Below are 27,049 nucleotides of genomic sequence, written 5' to 3'. Positions count from 1 at the left end.
CCCCTGGCTCTTCTTCCCTCCAGCCGATAATTTTATTGACCTGTAAAAAGCACGTTGAATTGCAGGGCAGGATAGATGCCCCAGGATAAGAGTGGGTGAAAGGCTTAGGAGGAAGGGGAATGACTTAGCTAAAGAAGCCCCAGGACAGCTCTGGGGGACAGGACATGACATAGATATAGCAAGAGGGAGTACAGGAAAGAGATATGACTTCAAAGTTTGGAGAACAGAAAATCTGACCTTTTAAAAGTTTCTGGGGGTGAGAATTGGGAAGAGAAAAGGAAACTTGGGGAGATTGGCAGATCTGGGATGTCTGATGTTTTCTTGGACAGAGGACATGCTGATCTCCATCTCATCTGACAGTAGGACCAGAGAGAACAGCAGAAGTGTTGGTTAGGCAGCAATCATCCTCTTGTTCTTCTCCCCCCACCCCAATCTCTATCACTATTTGTCAAGTATATTACACTGGGAATTCTTTTGTCTATAGGTTGGGCTACATGGCCATTTAGTCCTTTCCCATTCTCCTATTCTGTGATCCCCACCCCCTACTCCCTTAGCCCCTTCCCTCCCTCCTTCCTGAAGGTGACTCTTGCCTGCTGGGTGTCTCTTGCCTACAAAAATAGACATTTCCCCAAAGAATCAACCTAGATCCTGTTTTTTTTTTTTTTAATGAGAACAGTAAATTCAGGTCCTCAGCACCCCCAATCTTACCAAGTTCACACACACATACACACACACACACTCTCTCTCTCTCTCTCTCTCTCTCTCTCTCTTTCTCTCTCTCTCTCTCTCCACATACACATACCTCTCTCCATACTATTTCTATTTCTTCTTAGAGATGAGGAAGATTTCATGGGGGAATAGAAGAACAAGAGTTAAAGGGGCAGAAGGAATGATAGGATGATAGCTTTTGAGTTCAAAGTGACCCTTGAGGGAAATTAGTTCAATTTCCTTATTTTACAGATGAAGACACTGAGGACAGAAATCTTAACCAACTTGCCCGAGGTCATGAAAGTAGTCCAATACCAGGACTGGAATTTTGAATCCAAGTCCACTGACTGAATCCACTGATTTTTAAGTCCACTGACTCAGAATCCATTGACTTTTTTTTTCCCTCACTTCAGCTTTCTATTTTCAGTCCAATTTATTTATTTTAAATAAGGAAACGGAGACATAAAAAAATCAAATCACTGCCGATTTTTGCAGTGCCGAAGGATCTAGAACTGGAAAAATCCTTTGGCTGCTCCCTGGATTCTAAGGGTAAAGAGATTTGTCCAAATCTCACAGGTGGTGATTTGCAGAGTCATAATTCATACCCAAGCCTCTTGACTACAAAACCAGTCCTATTCCCTACCAAAGTCACACCATAGTATTTGTCAGAGTCAAAATTCAGACTCTAGGCTCATGATCCCAAATTCAGTATTGTTTTCGTTTTTCTCAAGACAGAAGGGTTATAGTTTATTGACTAGAGAGGGTATTTTTCTTTGGAGCGGTTTCCTCCAGAGAGCTGTCTCCTTCAGAGAGAAGTCTGAAAGAGCTGAAATATATAGGCTAGAGGAAGCCTCAGAGTATGGTCCTCACAACCAGGAGTCTGCCTGAAAATGACTTGGTCCAGCCTAAACTACCGGGCGAACCCTGTGGGGAGAACCCAGTGGCTGGGAGTCCAGAGCCGGACTCAGAGAGCTCAGAGATCAAAGGGAAGAAAAAACTCTTTAGACTTCACTTTTCTTATCTGTAAAATCAGGTGGTTGAATTGGATAATCTGAGGTCCCTTTGAGTTTCTATGATCTTTTGATAGCATTCAAAGGAAAGTGAAACTTTAAAAAAATAAACAAAACCTCAAAACTTCCAACCCTCTACCACCATCTTTGCTCTGGGAGATATAGAGCAACACCGTCTAGGACTTTCAGGGACAAGGGAAGTAAGGAATCGGGGATGAAGTGGAGAAGGATAAAGTTTAAAAGAATCAGGGAAGAGGGGAATTCCAAAGAGAGGAAGGCTGTGGGTAGGTCCTGCTTTGCTCAGGCATTGGGTGAGTGTGGAATTGTCTCAGTTTTCCCCAGAAGTTCCACTCATTATGTACAAGCCTTCCTCTTGGCAGGACAAAAGCTTACCAGCCCATGAAATATTTTATCCTCCTTTAACCCACCAATCGGGGCAACTAGGTGGCACAGCGGGTAGAGTGCCAATCTTTCAGAGTTCAAAAACTGGCTTCATATAATTCCGAGCTGTGTGACTCTGTGCAAGTCACTTAACCGTTTGCCTCAGTTTCCCCATCTGTAAAATGAGCTGGAGAAGGAAATGGAGAACCGCTCTAGTGCCTTTGTCAAGAGAACCCCAAATGGGGTCACAGAGAGTCAGACACGGCTGAACATGACTGAACAACAGCAACAAAAACATCCCTCCCATTATGCCAGCGGTGGGTCGGTCCAGCTGCTTCATGCCCCTCAGAGGCTGGACAGCAAGGCGCCCAGATTGTGGTGCTCCAGCTGATCTAGCGCCAGGAGGTGGAAGGGGGGAAGGGAGATGGGGATGAGACAGCTGGTGACTCACTGGAACCTGCCAGGCTCTAGGCTGGAGGAGGCCCTGCCCTCTGGTGTCCATCGGGAAAATGGCACGTTTTTGCAAACGGATTTCTAAAGCTTAAAAATTGCTTTCCTGGAGCCTGTGAAGAAGGTAGTGAAACAATCTTGTTCCCCATTTTAGATTTCCGAAGCTGAAGTTTAGAGACAGCTGACAAGACACTATTGCTCGGCTCAGAGCACTGGTGGCTGTGAATGCTCTCTCCCTATTCTGGTTTCCAGGGTTCCTTCAAGACCCAGCTAAACGCCCCTCTTCTCCAGGAAGCCTTTCCCAATCCCTCTGCATTTAGTGCCTTTCCTCTATAGGTCATTACTTTGTCCTTTCTATAGCTTGTTTGTACATAGTTATTTGTACTTTTGCCTCCTGTTAGGGAGATCTCAGAGCAGGAACCATTTTTTGCCTTTCTCCAAATCCCTAGGACTTAGCACAGTGCTCGACACATAGTGAATGCTTAATGAGCGCCAGTTGACCAACTGACTGGTGAAACGCCCAATATATGTCCAAGCAAGGATGCAAAATCAAGGATGCACTTCCAGTCCAGTGCTCTTCCTATGATGATCTGCTGTATTACCTTCATTTCCCCCACCCCAATTCCTTCCCAAAACCAGTGGAAAGCCGAGGGGATTTGGAGCTGGAATGATTCTTGGTCATCATCTATTTCAATCTACTTCACTTTACAGAGAAGGGAACCAAGATTTAGAGGGAAAAGGTGATGTTTCCAAGGTGCTAGGTCACAGTGGTTCTCAAACTTTTGTTCTCAGTATCTTCATATTGTTTAAAAAAAAAAAAACTATCGAGGATCTGTTCAAAGAGTTTTTGTTCACATGGGTTATATTTATAGCTATTTACTATGTTAGAAATAAAAAATGATTTTGAATTTGTACACCCTCTGAAAGGGTTTCAGAGACCCCAACAATTCTACACTTTGAGGACCACTATGCTAGGAGATGGCAGAAATGAGATCCGACTCAGGTCCTGACTCCAAAATCCATATTATCCTTCCCCCCCAAGTCCTGCCCAAATCTCTGAGCTAAAGAGAAAAGGAGTCTAGCTCCACGAAAAAGTTATTTATTCACACACAATACCAGAAGAGAGGGGAGTGTTTGTGTTGATAAAGAAGGGCTGTTCAGATAGACACAGGTCTCCCTCCAATCCCCACCTCCTCGAAGAGGCAGAGGGTAAAGTCAAAGGATCGCTGGACAATGGTTGGTGAGTTGGGGCCATCTTCAGCTGGTTAGCTGGAAGTCACAGTCCCGGAGGTAGTCCAAGTCAGCCACCTGGAAGGGCACCTTGGACCACTGACTCACCTTCCGCCGCCCCCGGGGGGTCTCTAACACCAGGCTCCGGATTTTCAGGATGGGCAGTTTTACTGACTTATAGATCATCTCCAGACCCCAGGCCTGCGAACATAGTAAAACAGGTATGTGTATGTGTGTGTGTGGGGGGGAAGTGTATGAGATTAGGGGATAATTTAGGAAAGAGGTCAGCTGGGATAGATTGGAGGATTCAGAGTTGAAAAGGACTTTTAAGACCACTTTTGCTGTCATTTTACAAATGAGAAAACTTGGGCCCAAAGTCACACAGGCCATAAGTAGTAAACTTTTTTTTAGGCAATCAGTGTCTTGCCCAGGGTCACACAGCTAGATGGGAATTCAGGCAGATGAGTTGAGCACTCCAGGCCATGGGTCACTCACTGACACATTTTAACATCCTGTCTCTAAAAGTAGTCTCATTCTCTTTTCCTCCGTATCCTCCAACTTCCACCTAGGTCAGGACAGATAAAAGAGTAAGGAGCACCTGCTCCAGTCCATAGGAAACTGTTGACTAAGGTCCCCCCTGCACCCACCTCTCCACATTTCTTGCAGCTGATGGCACCCCCAGGTTGCCAGTCTTTGAAGGTCCGGTCAATGGTTACAGGTTTGAGGGAAGTCTTGTAGTAGAAGCTGATAAGGTGCCAAGGTGATTCAGTACAACTCCCCTATTTTCCTTCTCCCCCACACCTCCTCCCTCTCATTTCTACACTAGGCGGACACCTGCCCTGGCAGGGGCCCCACTTGGTGCCTTCCCAGATCCATCCAATCTGCCCATCCTCCTTTCCTTTCCTTTCCATGTCCCTTCCCATCCTCAGGCAGCCCCCCCTCCTTAAAGTGCCTCACATGAAGTTGGGGTTCACATTGACATGGTGTGTCCCCTCCACCTTCCGCAGGTCACTGCCATAGCCCACAGGCTCTGCACAGTTGGTACAAAGAAGCCTCACTGTGTCTGCTTGGAACTCAGTTCTCTGATCCAGCTTCTTGGCAGCCTGGACCTTGCGCTGGGTCAAAGCCTCCAGCTGCAGGGTCAGAATCTGGGGTAGAGGAGAGGAGGAACACGGTCAGCATCCCGGGCCCCAACTTTGGAGGAAAAAGAGACCGACCCTGGGTTCTCCTGCACCTCCCTTACAAGGATCTGGATCGTTTCATTTAGCCAGCCCCTTCCCTTCTCCCTTCCAGGCTCCCTTCTTCCTCCTCCTCTCGCCAGCTCCTGTTCCTCACTCTTCCCCAGCTAGGGATGGAGACCTCACGACCTCTTGCCCCAGTCCACGCTGCTCTCTATAGAGAGCTGAAATCTCTTTGTTCGCCTGCTCCAAGTGAGTCTAATCTCTCTTCTCCCTTCAAATACCTGAATCACACCTGTCCCCCTTCCCCCAGGGATCTGCTCTTCTTGGGGGTGATTTCCCCGATTCTTTCACTGATTCTCCTACACCCTGATATCAGGCTGTCCTTGTGTTATGAGTTCCAGTTTGCCAAAATCATCCCTGGCTGAAGGACCTCCCCGGGGAGACCCAGCCCGGACGCTGCTTCCCTCAGACTCGGGTTCTCGGAGCGGGCAGCAGGGCCAGAACTCCCTCTGCCCTCCTAGGGAAAGTGCCTGCTGGAGCTTGGGGAAGGCGTGGTGCAGGGCGGCCAGGGTCAGGGGCACAAGTCCTGGTAGTAAGGACACTGAAGTGGGGCTCAAAAACCTGGACACGGCGCTCTCCCAGATGGGGTCTGGGGGCTCATTCTGGACACTGCTCCGAGATCGGACCTCCTTTCTAAGCTGACCCATCACACCCTCCTCTTGACTACACAAAGGGCCTCCCCCTAGGGTCAGGCCAAGAGGCGTGACCCAGAAAAGCCGAGAAGGGAGGAAAAAGAGAAATCTGTGGGGAGCGAGGGGCCGCCTTTCTGCCTGGCCCCTCACTCCCCACCGCCCCCTCTGCTCCCGACCTTGGCTTTGTACTCGGCTTCTTCCATTCTCTGGATCGCAGACACTGCCTTCTTCATCAAGACTTCCAGACCCTCGTTGGTATGTTCCCGGCGCAGCTCCCGGCTCCCTTGGCTGGCCACGAACGAGTACACACTCTGGCTTGCCCGGGCTCTGCCCCGTGCCTGGGGAAGAAGTCAGGGAGCTGGGAGCACTGCCCTAAGGGACGGAGAAGGGACTCCCAGCGTGACAAATCCCCTGGCGGTCTATGGCTAGGGCAGGGCCAGGTTAGGCTCCCTTTCTCCCCACTAAAGCCCTCCAGTCTGTCATTCCCTTTCCTGGCCAGGACTATGACGACCAGGATGTTGTCTTTTTAATGCCTTCCCCCCACTGCCTCCTTCTCCCCCATCCCCTGCCCCGAAGAGAGGGCACAGGTGAGGCTCTCTGGCCAAAATGACAACTTGAGGTGGAGTGTTCTTAACCCGCCCACATCCCCACCTGAGGAGGGCACAATAATCCCTAATTACAGCTCAAGGTGTGGTGGAGCCCCTAAAAACCCTGAGTGGGAAGAGGTCAATTAGGAAAATTCCAGCCTGGAGGGGAATCCCAGAAGAGCCGCCTTTGTGGGATCTGTTAGAATATCTCAAAGAGGAGATACAGGGGAGCGGATCTCGCAGGGGTGGGGCTGGACAGGTGAGGGATGGGAAGGGGGTTCTTCTGGGACAGAGAAGGCACCTGCATCATTGAAATTTCATTAGTTAGGAGGCCGTAGCGCACTATCACGTTACACTGAGGGATGTCCAGCCCCTCCTCAGCCACACTGGTGGCTACCAGCAGGTTCACTGTGCCAGCCCGGAATCTCTGGATCACCTCCAGCTGCTCTCTCTGGGGGATGGAAGACAGGATGTAAGGGGAGCTCTTCTGGTCTGAGACTGACTGAATCTGTCCCACTTCCACCTGGGTTCGAATCCCTCCCCTCTAATGCCTCTTCAACTCCCTCACTGTCACTGTTCCTCTGTTCGGCTCTGCCAGTGGCCTTTAAACCTTTGCTTCTTTCTTCTGGCCATTGGTCACCTCCCTCGGTGTCCCCTTGCCGCTCTCTTCCTTTCTCTCAGGCTTAAGGCCCTTCCAGGCCTTTCCCCTTCCCCATTTCTCCCCTGGCTCCATTCCTCTTCCCAGGAGCCCCTGGCCCTTCCCCTCTCCAGGATCCTTTCCCCCACCCTTTCCCCCACTCCCATACACACAGATGTGCACCTGGGTCATGTGGGTGATCTGGCTGTTGTGGCCTGCCCCGGTCAGCACCTGGGCCTTGATGCCCAGCTGCCGTAGTGTGGGCCGCTCCTGGAGCCAGAGGAGGAGAGTGTGAGCACTCTGCCGGGTCTGGGTAAATACGATGCCCCGGGAGGGCCCAAGGGCACTGAACTGCTCCTGCAGAATCTGCTCCAGGTCCTCCAATTTGGGGTTCTCAGAGTGGGTATCACTCGCCAATAAAGCCAGTGCCTCCTTGTGCTCTGTGAAGGGCAGATGCTCGTTGATGGCCAGGGGAGGCCGCCTGAGGGGTCCGGGGCTCCAGGGCAAGGCTGCCCCTGTCCCCATCACCCCACTCACCCTCAAACAGCTGCAGCAGCCAGCCCTCAGCGGGGAGGACTCCGATCTTCGTCACTTGCTCCTCAGCGTAGAAGCTCCCGAGCGAGGTCAGGGCATCCACCGCCCGGACAGTGCCATGGATGAGCAGCGCGTCGTTGTACTTCCGCAGGTGAAGGGCAAACACTCGCTGCTGGAGGCGGCCCTGCTCCGCAGCTGGCCACGGCCAGGGGCAAAGGGGAGAGACAGGGGTCCAGGTCAGAAGGCCCTCCGGGTGGTGGGGGCGGGGGGGGGGGGCAGAGCCAGCCCCTCCCGGCCTCCTCGCCTTGCCTCTCACCTGCCTTGCTCAGCTCTACCACCTGCTGCTCGTATCTCTGGCTCCCAAAGTCCCGGCCCAGCTCTGGCATCTCGAGTTTGTCCTGGATTTTATCCATGAGCTTCTTCAGAAGGTCTCCAAATGGGTCCTGGGAAGGCAGGGAGTGTAAGTAGAGGCTCCCACTCCCCCACCCCCAAAACATACAGGGAAACATACCCATAGGCCAGGGAGAGGAACATCCAACCTGGGGTGAGAGAAGAAACAACAGCAAGAAACTGAGTCTCTCCTGGGAAGCTGCCCCAACCAAATACAGGCATTCCAGCTCTTAATCTGAAACTCAGGCTTAAGGAATCACCTAGAGCAAAAGTTCTTAAACTGTGGATGGTGACCTCATCGTAACTGAATGTGGGAGTCTAGAAAAATTGGGCAACAGTAAAAAGCCTCAAATATTCCACCGTGATTTATTTCTTTTATGTAAAAATAAACAAGCAATCCATCTCGGTGGTATGCAAATTTGCTTTCATCTCTAATAAATGGTAAACTTTTTTTTGCCAAAGAATTGTTTTTAAATAAATTTCTTTATAGTTTATTATCAATAAATGTTTAATTTGTATATATATATATTTTCTATATCTATATACCCCGGGTTGTGTAGAAATTTCTTGGGTGACAGGGAAAGAACACTGGGAGATGAATATAAACTGCTTGCATTTTTGTTTTTCTTCCCGGGTTATTTTTACCTTCTGAATTCAATTCTCCCTGTGCAACAAGAAAACTGTTTGGTTCTGCACATATATATTGTATCTAGGATATACTGCAACCCATTCAACATGTAAAGGACTCTTGCCATCTGGGGGAAGGGGTGGAGGGAGGGAGGGGAAAAATCGGAACAGAAGTGAATGCAAGGGATAATTCTGTAAAAAATTACCCTGGCATGGGTTCTGTCAATAAAAAGTTATTAAAAAATTAAAAACAAAAAACAAACAAAAAAAAAGAAATTTCTTGGGTGAGATGAGATCACAAGTGGAAAAAGTTTAGGAAGCCCTAGTCTAGGCTAAAAGAGAAGCTAAGTGCTTTGTCCAGGATCACACAGCTAACAGGTGCCACAGGCAGGCCCAAGTGCCACATAGGACAGGATTTCCTAGCATCATCAGTTAATTAGTATTTATTAAATTCTACCAGACATAAATGAAATAATCACTGTCTCTAGGAGCTTGTAATCTAGAGCACTGAAAAAAAGAGAGGCAATACACACACATGTAGACGTCCCACCCTCCCTTCTTTACACAAATGGGAAACTGTGGCTAACATGGCCCACACTGTCAGATTCCGTGTGTGAGCTCCACCCTCATCGTCCCTCCACCCCCCAACGTTCTTCTTTTGGGTTTCTCTGGATGAAGAAGAGAGGATACGCTTGGAAATGAAAAACAAACAAACAAAAAATCAACATAAATTTTTTTTAAAATGTGTATTGATAAGAAATAGCAAGGGTGGCTTGGTGGCAGAGCAGGTAGAACACCAGCCCTGAAGTTGGGAGAACTGGAGTTTGACATTTCCTGGTTGTATAACTTTAGGCAAGCCACTTAATCTGAATTGCCTCAACAACAAAAAAAGGGGGACAAAAGGAAGAACAAAGCACTCCCCAGTGCACCTATCGGCCTTGTTACTTCCTTCCCCCAGTCTCCATTCTAAAAGGCAGAGAGAGAGAGGGACAGAGAGTATGAGTTAGGCACCAGGAAACCCAGACTCTGTCAGTAATTTAACCCCCAGGCAGGCTCCTTGCCCTCCCTGGGACTCGGTATTCTCCTCTGTAATAAAGGGTTGATTTCTAGAGCCCTTGCTCAGCTATGGCTCTTTAAAGGCCATCAATCGTTTTCAGGTCTGTACTAATACCTGATGTCCAGGGGTATGCTGGAAAATATTTAACAACTGACTCTCCAAGAGGAAAAAATGGATGCAGGACCCATTTTTAATCTGTATCACTGATATTCTCTCCATCACTTTCTTAAGTCTAGACAATCAATTAACATAAATTGCTGATTTCTAAGGTATAAGTTCTGAAAATGAATAGATTGGTTCTCCCAAGTGGTACAGCTGGCTCTAGCATATCCTTGGACTCTTCTTACTACTAGAAGAATCGGTGCAAATTTATCTTGGTTTTTCAATTTTTTTTTTTTTCTGAAGCAACTGGGATTAAGTGACTTGCCCAGGGTCACACAGCTGTAAGTGTTATGTGCCTGAGACCAGATTTGAACTCGGAGCCTCCTGACTCCTGGGCTGTGCCCGCTCCCAAAGTATTCTTACTCCTCCTCTCCACTACTTAGTGCCCCTTTCCCAGAGCAGACATGGGACAGGGGAGTGGAGAGTTTCCTTTGAAGCCCAGCCCCGGGGGCTTCCCCCCCCTCACCATCTTTCACCCGGCTTCCCTCCCATCCCTCTGCACCCACCGGGTTCCGCTCTTGGCTCAGGTCATAGCGCTTGCAGGGCTGAGGGCTGAGCTCCTCCAGCTGCTCATAGTACTTCTGGGGCGACATGATGCGGCAGATGTCCAGGTTGGCGCAGAGCTGGAGGGGGAAGGAGACCACTCCATCTGGGTGGGGACGCACCCCACCAGAGCCAAGAGTTCATCACTGCGACTGCCCCTCCCTCCCGGCCCAGCTGATCCTCTAAGCGCTCCCGCCTCCGTGGGCGCTCCACTCTCTGAGTCTGTGCAGGCCCCTCCCCATGCCTGAGTACACTCCCTGCTCACACCCACCCCTTAGAATCCCTAGTTCATCCAAGGCACCTTCTACATAGGGCGGGGCTTCCCTAATATCTTCTCCTTCCCTCTGCTGCTAGTGCCGCCCTCTTTCAAATGACAGAGATAATGATTTTAATTTCCCAATGATAAATGACACATATGTGCATGTACATATCTACATACACCTGTGTGTAACACGACATGCATATATACACTTGTGTATGATAACACTACACTCATATTATGTATACCTAAACATAAAAATGATATATAATATATATTGTCTGTATCCACGTACACATGTAAATCCACTGTGGTCTAGTGAGGGGATCTCCCTCCATTCTCAAATATGAGTTGGTTTAGAGAGGTCAAAGGTCTTACTCAGAGCCACACAGCTAGAAAGTGGGGCAGGATTTGAACCAGGTCTTCCAGAGTCGGGTCCAGCACCTAATCTACTACTCCCCACTGCCTCGCTTTATTTTAAATCATCAGTATAATCGTGATGGAGGAGCAGCATAAGGCACAAAGTCCTCCCCATCATCCTGTCTGCAAACGCAGGTGTTCTGAGTATTCTTAAAGTGAATTTGAAGAGGATGAGCTCACATCTTGCTGTTTTTTTCCAACCTTTTTCCAAAAGCAGTTATCTTGTCCTCCTGGGCAAGAATCCACAGAATATTAAATTCTAAGAACAGGGTAGCAATCTGTCCTGTCTAAATGCCATTCAGGATGATAATAATCCACAAAGCAAAAATAAATAAGAGAGAGGCAAAGGAAGGTGAATGATGGGAGAAATAATCTCAGACGAATCTAATTAAGATGTACAAATGGAACCCTGTTATAATCAGGAAGAATGACTGGGTGAACAATTAGCACCTGAACTTTACTCAGGGGTCTTCAAACTATGGCCCGTGGGCCAGATGCAGCAGCTGAGGACCATTATCCCCCTCACCCAGGGCTATAAAGTTTCTTTATTTAAACGCTCAAAAAACAAAGTGTTTGTTTTTACTATAGTCCGGCCCTCCAACAGTCTGAGAGACAGTGAACTGGCTCCCTATTTAAAAAGTTGGAGGACCCCTGTATATGAACTCATCAAAAGAGGGAAGACTCTATATATACAGCTGGACATAGAAATGCATTTCATTCAGTGGGGGAATAGGAGGGAAAAGGGAGAAGAGGGAATTAGAGGAAGCATAGATTAAAGGAGATGTTTGTCCTGAACAAAATAAACTCTCACCCCGGAGGACAGATGGGAAAGAAGGGTCTAAAAGGAAATGAAGACTAAGAATTTCTCACTAGACTGTGGGTGGAGGAAAGAAAAGAGGGACAGGGGAGTAAAGGCCAGTTACATCAAACCTAAAGCAATGATATCCTTTGCTATACCCACAGCACCATCTAGTGGCTCCACCTAGCTATCAATGGAAGCAGTAAGCATTCATAAGTTCATTGACTGATCCATTGAAAATTTTATCTACTCACATTTATCTACTCGCATTATCCTCTGTGGGTAGGTAGTATAATTATACCCATTTTACAGATGAAGAAAGTAAGGTTCAAAGAAGATAATTTACTTGCTCCCAGTCACGCAGCTAATAAGCTCTGGGGTCAAGATTTGGACAGAGGTTTCTGAATACCATCACAGAATGCTAGTCAGTGGCAAGATTTGTGATTAGGATTGCGCGCTTAGAGAAGAGGATGCACTGACCTACCTGGCAGGGCAAGCATGGGAAGAGAAGGCTTTAGGGAAATCTCAGCGGATGCGGGCCAAGTGAAGGATTCAAAAGCACGGCCAGATCTTGAAGGGAGGAATTAGAATATTTTGGGGGCCAGTATTAAAGGAAGCATTTTTAAGGGGTTTCCTTACAGACTGACCTGTAGGATGTGGTTTTTGGCCCCCTCCAAGGTGGAGGCTCCCCCAGTTCCGGGTGAAGCTGTGAGACCCAGTATTTGGGGCAGGTTCCTGGATCCCTGAAGTTTTCTTTCCAGGTAATAGCTCAAAATGACATTGTAGACAGAGTCCTTTTGGGTATGGTGACATTCATCCACTATCAGGAGGGAGAAGGCTAAAGTGGGAGATGGGGGAGGGTGTCAAATGAAAGGGTATGGATGCAAGGAAAGAAATCAGGGAAATGGTCAGCTGAAAATGGGGATATATTATGGATTAGGGGAGATTCAACTCAACAGAAATAGCAAAAGAAGCACATGGCAGGGACCCTTCTCCCTATAAGGGATATCAATCAGCTTTGTGAGGAATGGAAGAGTGATTTCAGTGTAAAACTCAGAGGTACATCAAACGCTTTTTGTCCCCCAGTCCCACCAGGGCATCATCTTCCATTCTCCCCTTTTTACTGACCACTGAGATCCACATGCTCCTCTTCCTCAGTACTGATCAGGGCCAAACGAAACAGCTCAGCTGTGCAAATAACAAGGTCATTGCTGCGGGCCAAGTATCCAAAGCCAGCCCGGAACCCACCATCTCCACTCATTGTGACAATATTCCACTTGGGACCCAGCATCTGGCTGAATTCTTCCTTGTGCTGCGTCACCAGGTGCACCTTGGAAGTGTAGAAGATGTGGAAATGGGAGCAGGAAAATAGGTGGTGAGGGCGAGAGGAGTAAAGTGTTCAACAGGAATAAAAAACCCCATATTTCTATAATGCTCCAAGGTTACAAAGGGCTTTGTTTTGTCTCCCTGTTTGAGATAGGCTGTGCAAATACTGGTTCCTATTTTATAGATTTAGAAACTGAGACCTAGTCATGTCAAGTGATTTACTAAAGATCACCCAGTAAGAAAAGAGCTGGTATTCAAATCCAGGTCTTCTGACTCCCTTATACTACAAAGTCCTTCAAAGAAAATGGGTAGAACATAATAGCGTAGTTTAGTAGTTGCAGTAGCAGTAGTTGTCATAGTAATAGTGATAACAGTAGTAGTTATAGTAACTGTAGTAGTGCTAGTAGTAATAGCAGCAGTATACTACTAGTTACTATTAGAAGTATTACTAGCAGTAGAAGTAACAGTCCTAGCAGTAGTAGTATTAGTACTAGAAATAACAATAGTGGTAGCAGTCCTAGTTGTAGCAGTAGTAATACTAGCACTGGCAGTCGTAGTAATAAAAGTAAAAATACTTAGTGTTTTAAGGTTTGCAAACTTTAAATCTATTACAGTTCATTATTACATAATAGTAGTTTTTAAATCTCACTTGATCCTCACAACAAAGGGTACTGCATTATTAACTCCATTTTACAGATGAGGAAACTGAAGCTGCCGAGACTAAGGTAAGGAAGTGTCTGAGCCACCCAATGCTGCCTAGTGGAGATGAGGAGAGGAGCTATTAGGAGATAAGGATGGAGAGGCAGGAAAATGGAGAGCTCATTCCCCTCCCTGGCCGTTGCAGCACCATAGCAACCCAGGCCCTGCCCTGTGAGGGGCACTCAGTAAATTTTAAATACTAGGACCTAATGTTCTAGAGCCATGTATATGGTATTTAAATTTCTGGTCTGTAGTTCAGGGTAGCAGAATTTAGATCTGGGGCCTCACAGAATTTCTGAGGGAAAGCCCAAGGAGTTTGAGGTGCAGTTGGCTGGAGGACTCGATGAGTCACGGGATGGGTCCTGGGGTATCACCTTGTTGACCAGTACGGCCACTTTGGCCCTGTCCACCATGCCCAGGTGCCTCTTGGCCACATAAGCAGCGGCTCTGGTCTTCCCCGTGCCCGTGGGTAGCCACATGATGATGTTCTTGCCCTCCAGGGCAGGAAGGATCACCTCCCATTGATATGGCCGGAGCTCCATTCCTGGGGCTTAGGTGAGGGAGAGAGGGGAGACCGGACCTGACTCTTCATTGCATTCTACTTAAGGTAACCCTCTCCCAGATCTCAAACTTTACCCTCCCATTCCCACCCCCTGCCCTCCATCCCTCTGGACCTTCTCTCCTACCTCCAGCCCGCACTGGAGGAAAAGGTACTAGGAAAATCACTTTTACCCTGGCTGTTCCAGCCCAGCCCTGCCTTAGGACCTCAGCCCAGAGCTGCACAGGACACACTAGGGGAAACAGGGCTGGAGGTCAAGGACAGAATACAGACCTGGGATTCTGGATTCTTCTGTTCCAAAGGAGAGAAGTCCCAGGCCCGCCCCGAGCTCCCCCAGTCCCCCGTGTGAACCTCTAAGCTGCTGACAGCACCTCTTGTTCCAGCCCAATTCCTCTCAGCTCAGGAAACGAAAGAGAAACTCAGCAATAGGGAGGAGTTGGCCAGACATCAGTGAGAGCCTGCGAGAGGCGGGGCTAGCCTAAGCAAGCTTGGTTTGGGCTGGTGCACCGGAGAGCAGACATCTGGAGGGGCCCAAGCTTAAGCAAGACCGGCCTTAGCTCCAACCCCCCTGGGCCTGACTTTGTCCTCTGGGGATGGGGGCTGACCTCAGTGCCCCAACCCTCACTAACAGAGACCAGCTAAGGTCAGAGTTCTCTGCTAACCTCGGAACCATCCCCATTCTCAACTTGGCTTTTCCTTCAAAAAAGTCCCCAGCCTAGATCCAGAAACAAATGGACCAAGTTTCTGATGCCTCCCATTGTCCTCGTCATCTTACTAGTTTTATTGGAAAAGGAAACTAATGGGATTGAAACACGACCAGGCAAAGCTCTCGGATCTTGTAGAAGAGAGTGTCCAAGGGGAATGGGAGGCGGGAGAGGCGGCTGCAGGGTTATGGGAGGATGGGTGATGGACTCCACCATCAAGGGAGAAGGACTTGCTGACCAGGGGCATGGGGACATGAAGCACAAGCCACAAACCATTGGAAAAAACCAACAACCTCAGAGTTTTATTGTTCCCCAAGTGGGGCAAATGCAGAGGGAACAATCCCTCCAAGGGAACAGTAGATGGCTGGACGAGGACCCCCATGTGACAGCCCCACCCATTCCTAAGCTCCAAAGCCTGAGGGCAGGGGGCCTGGGCTGCAGAGGGGCCCCAACCCGCAGGGCCCTCCCACTCCGACTGAGAACCTTGCCGCTGTGACATGCCCTCCTCTTGGGCAGACAAGATGCTGTGGTGCGGGAGCAGGGTTGGGGTGAGGACCAGAACCTACACTAGGGGTGGGGAAAATTCCAAGAGTCATGGAAGAACATCCCCTCTGCCCACTCCTCCCACAGGTGGAAGGGATGCAGGAAGGGTCTGGGGGGGACTCCAGAATTTAACGGAGAAAGAAGGAATGAGACAGGCTGGGAGCCCCCTACTTCTTGATGAGTCCCAAATCAGGAAGCTCCTATGGAGAATCCCCTACTTGGTGATGAACCCCCAAAGTCAAGAGGCTGAAGAGGAGGCAGGTTGGGGAGCCCAGTGGTCTCCCTACTTGTCAATGAGCATCCCCAGTTCAGGGAGGGAGCTTGGGGAGCCCCCAATGGTCCCCTGATTTATCAGTGAGCCCCAAGTTTGGGGGCTAGGGAGTAGCAGGTAGGTTGCAAAGCCCCCGCAGGGGTCCCCCTACTTGTCAATGAGCCCCCCTTCTTTTAGCTTAAAATAAAAGAATTTCTCCAGGGCGCTGGCACAGCGGCAGTATTCGCTGTCTGGGGGGTTGTACTCCCGGCAGTTGGCGATCACCCGCTGCAGGTCAGCCACAAAGAGTTTCCGAGTCACATAGTAGCGGCTCCGGAGACGCTCAGTCATGGTCTTCAGGTCTAAGGGTCAGGAGATGCATGTAAGATGCTTTGGGAGGGAGGGTGCCTCATCCAGAGGGGAGCCTGGGGGCGCAGCACAGGTTTGAGGGGAGAAGGGAAAGCTGAGGACAGAGAGGTGACCAGCGGTCTCACCAATGGGGAAACGGATGACTTCATAATAATCTGGAGCCTCTGCTTTCTTCACAGGCTCCATGAAGGGCCAGGCACTGGGGTGGGTCTGCAAAGGGAAAAGAACGGGACAAGTGACTTGGAAGGAAGTGAGGCAGGGCTAACAAAGCAAATCAAAAGAGGATCCCCCTGCTTCCCTTCTCCAGGAAAGGTAACTCGATGCAATGGCTCCATCTTAACCCCGACCCTATGGCCCAGAAACCTAGTGCTATTTGGGGATGGGAGTGGGGAGAGAAGACTGGTGTCTTCCATACCTTGATCTGAGCCAGCAGGTTTTTGAGGGTTGTGTACAGCTGGTCAGGGTCCTTGAGCTCCTTCCTGGGCAGGAACAGGGAAAAGGGAAAGTCTGAAGCCCTCTGTGGCCCCCTTGACCACCCCAGTCCCCAGTGCTTCCACTCCACTTGTCACTCACCCTTTCTCCTTCCCCAGCGGCTTCCATCCTGTCTCACCTAAAAAGTGGGGGCAGGGTTTCATAGTTAAGATAGGCAAAATGGAAACGAATCACGGTCACAGGCTTTGTCCCAGAATGTCTCTGGAAACTGAGCAGGAGGGTAGGGAGTGGGATTAGGAAAAGAACCACATGCCCCATCTTTTGGTTCCCAAAGCAGTACAGGATCCTGCCTCAGTAACAACTGTCCCCCACCCCCACGGGCTCTCCCTGGTGCTGCCCTGTGACCCCCCCACTCACGGATGCCAGGGACACTCTCCACAGGAATCTGCCTGACGCCCTCCTTGAAGCAGCTAAGCCCCGGGTACACCTTGCGAATCTGAGCCTGTTTGCGCTCAATCAGCTTCTTGATTATCTGGAGGGCGAGAAGTAGAAGAGGGCCTCAGCTTCCCTCCTCCCCCAACCGCCTCTCCCAGGGACAACAGGCTCTTCATTTCCCACAAAGGGCCGTGGGTTCTCAGGACTTAGACAGGGAAGGCGACTTAGAGACCCTTCGAGTCCAACAGGCTGGGAGGGTGGAGGTGACTTTACACGGACCCCCACCTTTCACCAACAGCACAGAGAGTTGAAGCCGAAGCTGTTGTGACATAGCAGCTTTGGGAGGGAAAGGAGTTCTCTCAGGGCACATGTCATTTTACTATTCAGGCTGCTGGCTAACTCACAGAGGGGCAAAACGAAGGCAGTGAAGACTGTCTCCAAAGCCTCCTGGGAGGGCTGGAACCTAAGCTCTCTCTCACCTTTTCCTTCCAGGTATCCTGGGAGGAAGGAGGGAAGGGTAGAAGAAAGACCAAAGATGGTTTCCTGAATTCGTGGGGGCTTCCCAAACTCCAAAGGGTTAGAGAATGACGGAATTTAGGCTATGAAGTTGAACGTCCTGCAAGCAGGCTTGACTATTTGTAAATAAATCCTAAACTCAACTGTGGGGAAAGGGGTAAATGTTCATCAAAGCAAACATGTGAGGTGGCACAGAAAACCTGGAGACACAAAAAAAGATGAGGAGCAGGGCATCAGGCTTGGTTGGATGGGACCTCCAGGGTGGAATTCTGCAATGTCCCTGAACACTGTGCTCCATTCCCTTACGCTCTTTCACAATTCTAGCCTCCCACAACATGCCCCCTGCTCCCAGCTACCTCTTTCTGCTTCTTGATGATATGGGAAAGCTCAGTGTAGGGAATCCTGGGATTCAGCTCACACTCCATCAATGTGGCCCCCTCATAGTCCTTGATATAACCCAGGTAGCGACTCTTGGGAACCTTGATGTCCTTGGAGAAACCCTGGGAGAGGCACACCGTCAATGAACACAGCTGTCATCAACCAAGGAGGTAGGTAAAGGAACAGGAACCAAGAGCTAGTTTTAAAGTGAGGAACCCTCGTTAAATGGCCCACCACACACACTAATCACGTCACTCCAGGCAAATCTCCAAAACTCCGCTTAAAATTAGCTGCTGAACTGCAGCCATGAAAAGAACTTCCAAAAGGTTCCCACCCCGTAAGACCAGAGAAAAATCCAAGCCCCATGCCAGCCGAAGGTGTGCGCCTGAGGCCGAGGACCAGGTACTCACCCTGCATCTCCATTCGGGGCCTGGGCACGGTGGCCAATCCGTGATTGGTCAGATGCGCCCCAAGGCCGCACCCTCCAAAAAGACCTGCACTTTCTGGACCTTACTGGTGGGCATGGGAGGCTGAGGTTCAGCAGGGCAGGCCACAAGGACTCACCCTCCATGACAGCTCCTGAGGACAGGAGGAGAGGGCTTCCCCACTTCTTCTCGGGGAAATTTAGGGGGGCCAAACCTCCACTCGTGCCAAAGGGAAAGGTCCGAGCAAGCTAGGGGCAGGGAGCAGAGTCTACAGTCACCTGCTTTTTGAAGTAGCCAATGGCGTACTCGTCTGCGTAGGTGAGGAAGTAGAGGATGTTGTGCTTGATGTGGTACTCCTTCAGGTGGTTCATGAGGTGAGTCCCATATCCCTAAGGGAAGATGCGTCCCCAGTGAGGAGCTCCCTCGAGGGAAGAGCAGGGAAACTGGCATCCCGGGGCAAGGGAGCAGTTGGGAAGAGGAAGGAGAGGTGACTGAGGGGCCAGAGCCAAGGAGACAGCACGTGGCAGGGGAGTCAGGGAGCTGCGCACGTGGCGGACACTCCTGCTCTCCATGCTCTCCAGCACAGGCGGAGAGACCCTTCCCCTGTCAGCACTCTCTAGCCAACCCCAAACCTCTCTGACCTTGGGCAGCTTTCCCTGACTGGTCTGGGCCTGGGTGCCCCCCAGCAGAGTGTCTCTGTCTCCCTCCCTCCACCCTAAACAGGTGCCCAACCCACAGCCGGGGCTTCCCAAAGGCTCGCTGGCATGAAGCGGGTCTGGCAGGGTTTGAGAACGCCAGGGAAGAAAAGCTGAGGGGCAGGGGAGAGACAGGAAGGAGGGAGAGGGCCAGGAGGAGACTCCTGGCTGAAGGGTCTCACCTTAACTTGCTCGTTGGAAGTGACCGCACAGAAGACAATTTCCGTGAAGCCCTGGGTGGGGAACATTCGGAAGCAGATTCCCCCAATGACCCGTCCATCTTTGATGAGGGCCAATGTCTTGTGCTTCCTTGGGGTAGGGAAGGGGAGGTAGGGAAGGGGAGAATCGGTGGGGGGCGCATTGTCACTGCTCCTGACAACCCTTCACTAAGGCTCAAGTCCCCTCAACTCGCTGCCCTGGCCGGGTGGCCTCCAAATGGGGAGGCCGACCTCTCAGCCTTCCTGGGGCCACCAGGGAGGAGCTCTTCCCCACCCTCTGTCCATGGGATCAGGTGAGAGGTCAGAAGGACCATCTCTAGAAAAGTGGGGTCAGGACTGGAGAATGGAAGGGTCACAGGGGTGAGCCCTCTCCTGGGGCATATGGATCACTCTGTGAACTTAGGAGTCATGCATATTCTTTAGAAGGGCCCTTCCAGAGCAAATGGAGGGATGAGGACATTCCTAGGGGTCAGAGAGCAGGGTCAAAAAGCCAAGGGTGACTCACGGGTCAAACACAAGCCTGGCAATGTACTCTTTGGGCATCCGGGGCAGCTGGTGAGAAAAAACATTCTGCAGCCCCACTAGCCAGAGCAGCACACGCCGATTGGCCTTTGGTGCCAGGGAATTTCCTATGACATGGAACTCAATGATCCCACGACGTTCCTCTAGCCGAGCAGTTTCATCCCGTGCTGCGTTGGCTGAGAGTAAGCTGGTCTGGGGTGGGAAGAAGAGAAGGAGCAGCAGAGGAGACACAGTTAGGGCTCCCCAACATGAAGGGGATTAGCCCTACTTGCCTTGACAGAGATGCCAGAGCTAAGACTGATCACTCCCTCCCCATCTCACAGGATCAGCAGCTCCCAAATACCTCAGGTCCAAGCATGGCCGCAGGGTCTGTGATGGTCAACATGACCTCATTAACCAATTCCATGGGAATGTCTCCCATTACTCGAAGCCGCTTTGCATCTTCCAGGGTCAGGTTCTCAGGAAGCTTCCTCTTCTCACCTAGGACAGGAAGTGGGAAGGAAGAGGAAGAGAGAGATCCATTAGAACTAGAAATGTTCAAAGAGACAGACAGGGCAAAAAGAGGAAATGGAGAAAACAGAAAGCCTTGGAGAGAAAAGTAATGGAGGGGGACCATGCAAAGGAAGGGCAGAGTGTTAGCTGAGGGAAAGATGTGGTCCAGCTGGAAGAACCAGATGTTAACAGTGTACACTCACCTGGCATGGGCTCTGCCCCTCCAGGGTCCAGACCAAGGGAGCTGCTGCTGCTGCCACCCAGGCTTTGGGTGAATAATGGGGCACTTGGCACAGTAGCAGCACTGACAGTGGCTGAATGAAGGGCACGTATGGTAGAGAGCAAGATATTAGGGTTGAGAACCAATTGGTCCCTCCAACCACATCTCTTCCTGAAGGGATCTGACCTCTCAAAGAGAAACTCAAACCTCCTTTCCCAATATAAGGCCCCCAATCCCCGCCTCCCTTCAATTTGACCACCATCTAACCCAGAGGGGCCCTACCCTTTGGACACCAATAGGATTAGGAGCCTTACAAAGTTAGGTACCTGGCCGGGGCACTAATTGTGGCCCCTCTGAGGCAGGCATGGTGAATCCTGATTCCCAAATAGGGGAATTCTCCCCATAGATCTCTTCCTCCAACATGGACAAGAACCTGGAGAACAAGTCAAGTCACAAGATGTGTTCCCCAAGAACAAAGGGTCTATGAGGACCAATCACTGCTTCCCCACCCCCGACCAGGATGGTCACTAACAGTCACTGTTCCCTTCAGAATTGCTACCATGACACAGTACAGTAAAGAGAACACTGGATTTGGAACTAGAAGACTTCAAATCAACTCAACAAGCAATTACTGAGCACCAATAAAGTGCCAAGCACTAAGAATTCAAAGCCAAAAAAAAAAAAAAAATCAACATTCTCATGCTCAAAAAGCTTATATTCTACTGCTTCTTCCTAGCTATATGTGACCTTAAGCAAGTCTGAACCTCAGTTTTCTCAACTGTAAAAGGAATTTGGACTAGATGATATCTGAGGTCTCTGCTAGCTCTCAAGCTATAATTCCTAGAACTCTTTGTCATCCAAGCTCAAAAGCCCAGACCCTGGGAAGGCACACTGTAGTGATGGGCTATGGAAGAGCAATCAGAGGGAGATAGGACCCCACGCTACAGAAGTATCAATGCCTTGGGAGAAAGAGACACTGTCCTCATAGAGCACCCCAGGTGATGGGGCAGACACGGATGGTCTCCATCCACTAGGGGACGTGGAGGACAAAAGGATACATAACCAGAAGAGACCCAGAGAAACTAGCAGCTGACAGAACTGTCACTACAAGAGCGAGGAGAGATTGCTGGAAGAATTAGAGGGAGTACAACTGGAATTAGCCTAGAAAACCTTCCTGCAAGAAGTGCTCTTCAAGGCTTATCTCAAATGAGGAATAGGGCATGAGTTAATACGAAAAAAAGGAACAGTATGTGAGAAACATATTAGAAATAAGAACAATAGAGCTTCACCTGGAAACTGGTTACCAAAAATACAGAAAAGAACAAGGTGGCGAAGGTGTGGGAAGGCAAGGAAGAAGATCTGAGGGGCTTGAATGACAAGGGACAGACAAATTCTGCCAAGATGGATCAACGCACTTGGGGAAATGGGTAAGGATAAGCGTCCTCTTCTCAGGCACCAGTTTGTCTTTCTCCACCCGAAACTTCTCCAGCAGTTGTCGGCGGGTAACAGTAAAGATGGATCGAAGCAGGCTGCGCCCAAAGACATGAGTTGTCTCGTAACGGGGCAGGCTGTCACAGCTTTGTGGAACGTGACAATAACAAAGCCACCTGGAGAGAAAGAGGGGGTGGAAAAAACCGCTGAACCCAGGGGATTTGGGGTGGTCTCCTGGCTCCATCTCTGGAGACTCCTCCATCTCCATGGACAAGGTGACCACTAGGGTCACTTCCAGGCCTAAACCTACGTGCATACGAACGTCTAACAGCAGCTCTTTGATCCCATCTAAGGAAGGACCCCAGACAGTCACCTGGTCCTTCCCCATCACTGTTCCTCCCTTTCCCCAAAGCCTCCAGTCTTCATTCCCCTTAGAATGAAGCTCCCCCAGGAGCTACCTGGTGTAATTGACCTTGTAGGTGGCGACATCTTCACCTTGTGACCTCTGCCGGAACTGGGCAGGAGTCTCTAGCTTCCAGTAGTTAAGGCAGAGCAGGAACATCTTTGAGAGCTCAAACATTGTCTGTCGCTCCCTTGGAGCCAGATGGCTGAACTTAAACTGCACGAAATTCAGTACGCCCTTCAAGAAATGGGGGTGAGGTAAGCACTGGAGAGGGCTGGCAGCACCCCCACCCAACACCTCCTTCCTTCCTTCCCAAAATGTCCAGCCCAGGGCACTCAGAAAAAGGACCCCCCACTACTTCCAGAGGCTACTTAGGAGAGCTCGAGTAAGGAGTCTTTCCTGCCTCAGGAATTAAAGCTGCCTTTCTCCAGCACCTATGGTTCCTGGTTCTGCACGCTGGAGCCAAGCAGAACACAGCTAATCCCTCTTCTAAAAGATATCCATTCAAGACAGACCCTTCAGCCGATCCCTGTTTCGCATGGTTCAAGTTAGCTTTTACTGCCTTCTAGCTCACCAGTGTTCTTCCCAAAACAGGCCCCTTAGACACATCACTCCCATAGCTCACCACCATCACCATCCTCACCCATTTCTTGGGGAAGTAACATCTCTCTACCCCTTACCCCGACCCCAGACACACCTGCTCAATATTCGGCTTTTCAAAGGGGGGACTTCCCAGTGACCCCTCCACTACTGGACGTGTCATCTGTAGGATGCATTTTCTCAAAAGCTGTGGGAGACAGATTTTGGAGGTTTCTTGCTCTTCCGTCTCTACTTCTCCCAAACCCCTTCATCCTCTTTCACCCTCATCCCCACGCCCAACTAAGCTCACCTTGAAGAGGTAGAAGTAAACTTGCTTTGTGTCTGTGTCTTCTTCCTTGTGTACAGACATGAAGAGATTCTCTACGTCCACCACCATCCCCAGCAGCCTGTTGATCTCATCCTCAGACACGTTCTCCAGGTGGGACACATGGTCAGCTGCAGGGAAGGAAGAGTACAGGAGGATGATGAGGCAATCACTAAAGACTCTGCTCCTTCCAACAAATGGGGAGGGGCTCCTCTTTTTTCCCTCTGGAACCACAAAACCAGCCAAATGGATTGGTTTCTTTAAATCTGGTGAGATCACAGCTGTTCTGCTACGCTAACCCTCCAACCTCTGGCAGAAGTTAAAATGGAACTGGAAAATATCTATCAAAATAAAAGCAGAATAAAACAAAGATACTGTTAATTTACGATTTTCTTTCTCTAAGTCTACCCAAGTTCTGAAGGATGCTTTTACCTGAGTTTGATACCAATCCCCTAGCACATCCTTTCACATCACATGCCTGTGCTCTAAGCTTGCTGTTTAGGGATCACCGAAGCACATCCCAAGTGCTCCATCTCCCTCTTTAAGGATTATCTCTAGTCTTGCTGGGAAATTAAGATAGGGCCACCTAAATCCATTCACTTTGGGCCCCGACAATGACCACCCGGCCCAGACGACCACGGGTTTCTCTTATCCTCCCCATCCATGCTAGCAGGCCTCAGGTGTCCCCATGCTTGCCCCTTACCCAGGGGGTGCTCACAGCTCCGGCAGGCCTCACTTAGGTTAGCCGCAGGCTGTTGCAGGTCCATGCGGGGGGCGGTGGGAGGTTTGGGGTTCTTCCAGCCGTTACACTTACAAGCATCATTAGCCTGGCAGGTAAGGAGGTAGAAACCACACTCAACACCCAGCCTTTGGGCTCCTTATCTGAGTTACCTGTCTCCAGGTTGACACTGGCCTCCCTGAACAAGACAGTCCATCTCTTGGGTCCTGGCACTTTCCTTGCCTGTCCCCCATGCCAGCAATGTTCTCCCTCCCTCAATCCCACCTTCTAAAGGAAAGCATTTCTAGGCCCCTCTCTGCCAGTGCCTTCCCCTTACTAATTATTTCTACTTGCATGGAGCTCGTTCCTAGGTTGTCGTCAGCATGCAGTCTCCCCATCAGATTGTAAGCGCTTAGCGGGCAGGGGCTGTCTTTTGCCTCTTGGAAGGCCCAGAGCTTAAAAAATGCTTATTGTCAGAAGCACTCTAGCTTCACTTCCCAAAAAAGTGGGGGAGGGGAGGCTTCTAGAGGGCATCTTCAGGTGATGGTTGCATAGTGTACTGAGAGGGTGTGTGTTGGGGGGGTCCAGACCCCCTCCTGCCCAGGCTCCGCCCCCAGACCCCGCCCCTCGCTCCCAAAGGCCCCGCCTCACCTTGCAGGCCGAGAAGACCCCGAGCTTCTCCAGCTTCTTGGCCCGGGGCAGCGCGCGGACCTGCGCTTTCCTTTGGCTGGCACGCTGCTGCTGGCTCAGGCCAGGCCGCGCTGGATCCCCCCCGGCTCCAGGCGCCCCACTCCCTGTCCCGGGAGTCCCGGTCCCAGGGACCCCGGCTGGCGCCGCGGCCGGGCCTGGGCCGGGAGTGGGGGCCGGGGCCGGGGCCGCGGCCGGAGCCGGAGCAGGAGGCTGCAAGCTCCGGGGCTGAGAGGCCTGAACCTGGGCCTGGGTTTGGTTTGAAACCTGGGCCTGGGCCTGCGCCGGCTCCGCCATAGCCTTCCCCGCTGCGCAGCGCGGCGCGGCGCAGCGCGGCGCTGCGAGGCGCACCCAGCCCAAGGGCCGCATGGGCCGCCCGGAGCCCACTGCGCATGCGCCGAAGCGCCGTGGCATGGCGGGAATCGTAGTCTCTGCAGCTCCCGCCTGTCCCGGGACCTACTTCCGGGTTCCGTTTTGTGGCCCCCTCCCCCCTTACCCCGCGCCCCCCGCAAGTCCTTTGGAGTCTGATGACCCCGGAGAGCAAGCTAACGAAGATTGTTCTTTTTCTCCCCCAGACCCCAGGCTCAGTGTCCCTTCTCCATCATGGGATGGCCTGGCCTTTGTCTTTAGGCCACTCGCCTTAAATGGTTTAGAGACGCAGGTTGGGGAAGTCCTTTGTTCTGTGGGACCAAGTTCATGCCCCACTCCCACCCGGCTTCTTGGCCCTACAAAGGCTGGGAGAGCTGGGAACAGGGTGCGAGTGAGACTGTGCTGACGGGCAAGGCATTACCTGCGCGGGGGAAAATCTTGGGACGGGAGGGGCAGGGGGAGGGGGGGGTGAGAGAAGAAAAGGCAGACAGGACTGGAAGAGCTCTGGAGAAACAGATTATTGAGGAGGGGACGGGAGAGTGGTCTCTTCGAGGTACGGTCCCCCAGTTCTCAGTTCTGTCGGGTCTTGGACTTGGACGCGAGACTTCCCTGAGGGAGCCTGGGACCCCTCCTCTGACTCAGAGCTTCTCTAAGAATGGTCTTGGCTACTCCTCTCAACTTTTTAAAAACGAAGTGGGGATGAAGGGGCTGAAACTTCTGAAAGGATCAGAAAAATAAACTGGAGCCTAGATAAAAGTTGGAGCATTCAGGCGAGTCCGGGAGGTAACAAACGGGAGCAGCACGAGTGAGATAGAGGAGCTTGGACAAATCCCGAGCAATTGGAGCCTTGTGGGGACCTGCCATAAATTTCAGCTGGGATGTTTCAGGTTCCCCGGCCATGGAGAGGAAAGTGTGAGGCAGTTGATCTTGCCCAGCCTTCCCTCTCTTAACTCCGATTCACTTGCATGTCCGCATCACCTTCCTGATTTCGTGGTCCCCTGGGAGAACGAAGGACAAGCAATCGCAGCCGGCTTCTAAATGAGAACCCACCAGGGTCTGGGGCGTGAGTCCTGCTGGTGAAGAGATCAGAGAAGCCCAAGGAAGGTGCCAGGGAGCCCCAGAGGCTGATGGACCACAGGAAGCAGAAAGAAGCAGCCAAGTACCAGCTGAATCTGAAGGTCGATAGCTTCAGCCTCCTTGATAATGATGGGAGACCAGAGACGCTTCCAATGCGAGCCAGTCTCCAAAGTGTTCTGATCTTGGAAGGCATAGCTGACCGATGTACCAAACTGCTGCTGCTGCTGCCGCCTCCCCCTTCCCACTTAGATCCAGTTGGGGAAACTTGCATCTTGGGCCTCCAGAAACAGGCACATGGAGCAAGAGAAACCCTAGAGTGCCAGCAGCTTGGACTTTGAAGATCAAAAGGTTAAATCTCTGCTGATAGTGGAATTCTTAGAAAGCAATCTGAAAAAGTATGTGTATAGGAACTGTCTTTGACCGCGGTCATTCATGGAAGTGGAGAGAAGGGGAAGAAAGAATGGTGAGATTACACAGATAACTTTTGGCTACATTCTCTAGAAAAAACACTCAAAACTGCCTTGATGAAGTTGGAGTTTCAGAAAGATAGGTTGAATTCCAGTGACAGATGGGAAATATCAGAAAGGAATACTTGTTAGAAGATCCTTTTGCTTAGAAATCTCCATAGAAAGACCTACCAAGTACTGGGAAAGTACTCCCTTGATTATAGGACATGGCAAATGCTGGGATAGATCTGAGAAAAGTCGGCAGAGTACACAGTGTAAGGGGGAGTGGAAAGAGGCAGAAAGCAGCAAAAACAAATCAGTTAACAGACTCAATCCATCCCCTTGCCTAGGTACAACACATTTATAGGGGGATTACTGTAATCAAAGAGCTGAAGTTAAGGCCTTTTTGCCCTTTAAATTTCCTAGTGATATCAAACTTTAATAGAATCAGGGACATCCTAATCGTTACATGAGGATTCTTTAGGGCTGTACATTTCATTTTAAAAAGATAATACCTATGTTGTACTGTACTTTACTTTTTTTGAGGCTGTATATTGATTTCAA

At 50.5% G+C, this 27,049-nt stretch overlaps 2 protein-coding genes across 4 annotated transcripts; both read right to left on the bottom strand.

Annotated features, from left to right (window-relative positions):
- Positions 1 to 3,632: 3,632 nt before the first annotated feature.
- DHX58 (DExH-box helicase 58) lies at positions 3,633 to 14,633 on the bottom strand. Of its 2 annotated transcripts, none has more exons than XM_051994455.1 (13): positions 14,525 to 14,633; positions 14,067 to 14,242; positions 12,796 to 12,997; positions 12,315 to 12,505; positions 10,153 to 10,269; positions 7,727 to 7,853; positions 7,414 to 7,605; positions 7,060 to 7,316; positions 6,541 to 6,690; positions 5,829 to 5,990; positions 4,737 to 4,927; positions 4,427 to 4,523; positions 3,633 to 3,980 (listed from the first exon to the last, which is right to left on the bottom strand). In XM_051994455.1, exons 2-13 carry the CDS (start codon positions 14,232 to 14,234, stop codon positions 3,807 to 3,809), a joined length of 2,028 nt encoding a protein of 675 aa, XP_051850415.1. In that variant the 5' UTR covers positions 14,235 to 14,242; positions 14,525 to 14,633; the 3' UTR covers positions 3,633 to 3,806. The 2 variants fall into 2 exon arrangements, with proteins under 2 accessions (XP_051850415.1, XP_051850416.1); XM_051994456.1 differs by having other exon boundaries at positions 12,796 to 12,855; positions 14,525 to 14,632.
- A 597-nt stretch (positions 14,634 to 15,230) lies between these two features.
- On the bottom strand, positions 15,231 to 25,022 carry KAT2A (lysine acetyltransferase 2A). Of its 2 annotated transcripts, XM_051994452.1 has the most exons (18): positions 24,558 to 25,022; positions 23,892 to 24,015; positions 23,174 to 23,319; positions 22,982 to 23,071; positions 22,340 to 22,521; positions 21,866 to 22,057; positions 20,777 to 20,883; positions 20,434 to 20,544; positions 20,082 to 20,218; positions 19,722 to 19,930; positions 19,181 to 19,307; positions 18,582 to 18,692; positions 17,857 to 18,000; positions 16,967 to 17,081; positions 16,691 to 16,727; positions 16,533 to 16,596; positions 16,243 to 16,327; positions 15,231 to 16,110 (listed from the first exon to the last, which is right to left on the bottom strand). In XM_051994452.1, the coding sequence occupies exons 1-18, from the start codon at positions 25,005 to 25,007 to the stop codon at positions 15,917 to 15,919; spliced, it is 2,625 nt and encodes an 874-aa protein (XP_051850412.1). In that variant the 5' UTR covers positions 25,008 to 25,022; the 3' UTR covers positions 15,231 to 15,916. The 2 variants fall into 2 exon arrangements, with proteins under 2 accessions (XP_051850412.1, XP_051850414.1); XM_051994454.1 differs by lacking the exons at positions 15,231 to 16,110; positions 16,243 to 16,327; positions 16,533 to 16,596 and having other exon boundaries at positions 16,721 to 16,817; positions 24,558 to 24,934.
- Between the last annotated feature and the right edge of the window lie 2,027 nt (positions 25,023 to 27,049).

This window comes from Antechinus flavipes, chromosome 4 (genome assembly GCF_016432865.1).
Source record: "Antechinus flavipes isolate AdamAnt ecotype Samford, QLD, Australia chromosome 4, AdamAnt_v2, whole genome shotgun sequence".
Taxonomy (NCBI): domain Eukaryota; kingdom Metazoa; phylum Chordata; class Mammalia; order Dasyuromorphia; family Dasyuridae; genus Antechinus; species Antechinus flavipes.
This window is presented reverse-complemented; position numbering and strand designations above follow the sequence as displayed.

Coding starts and splice junctions, on each gene's coding strand:
- DHX58 (XM_051994455.1), bottom strand. CDS start 14,234: ATGGAGCTCCGGCCATATCAATGGGAGGTGATCCTTCCTGCCCTGGAG. Junction 12,506..12,795: donor GGAGCATGTGGATCTCAGTG/GTCAGTAAAAAG, acceptor CTCCCACTTTAG/CCTTCTCCCTCCTGATAGTG. Junction 7,317..7,413: donor GCTGCTGCAGCTGTTTGAGG/GTGAGTGGGGTG, acceptor TGCCCTTCACAG/AGCACAAGGAGGCACTGGCT.
- KAT2A (XM_051994452.1), bottom strand. CDS start 25,007: ATGCCACGGCGCTTCGGCGCATGCGCAGTGGGCTCCGGGCGGCCCATG. Junction 23,072..23,173: donor TTTACTTCTACCTCTTCAAG/GTGAGCTTAGTT, acceptor TGTCTCCCACAG/CTTTTGAGAAAATGCATCCT. Junction 19,308..19,721: donor GCCAGGCTTGTGTTTGACCC/GTGAGTCACCCT, acceptor CCCTACCCCAAG/GAAGCACAAGACATTGGCCC.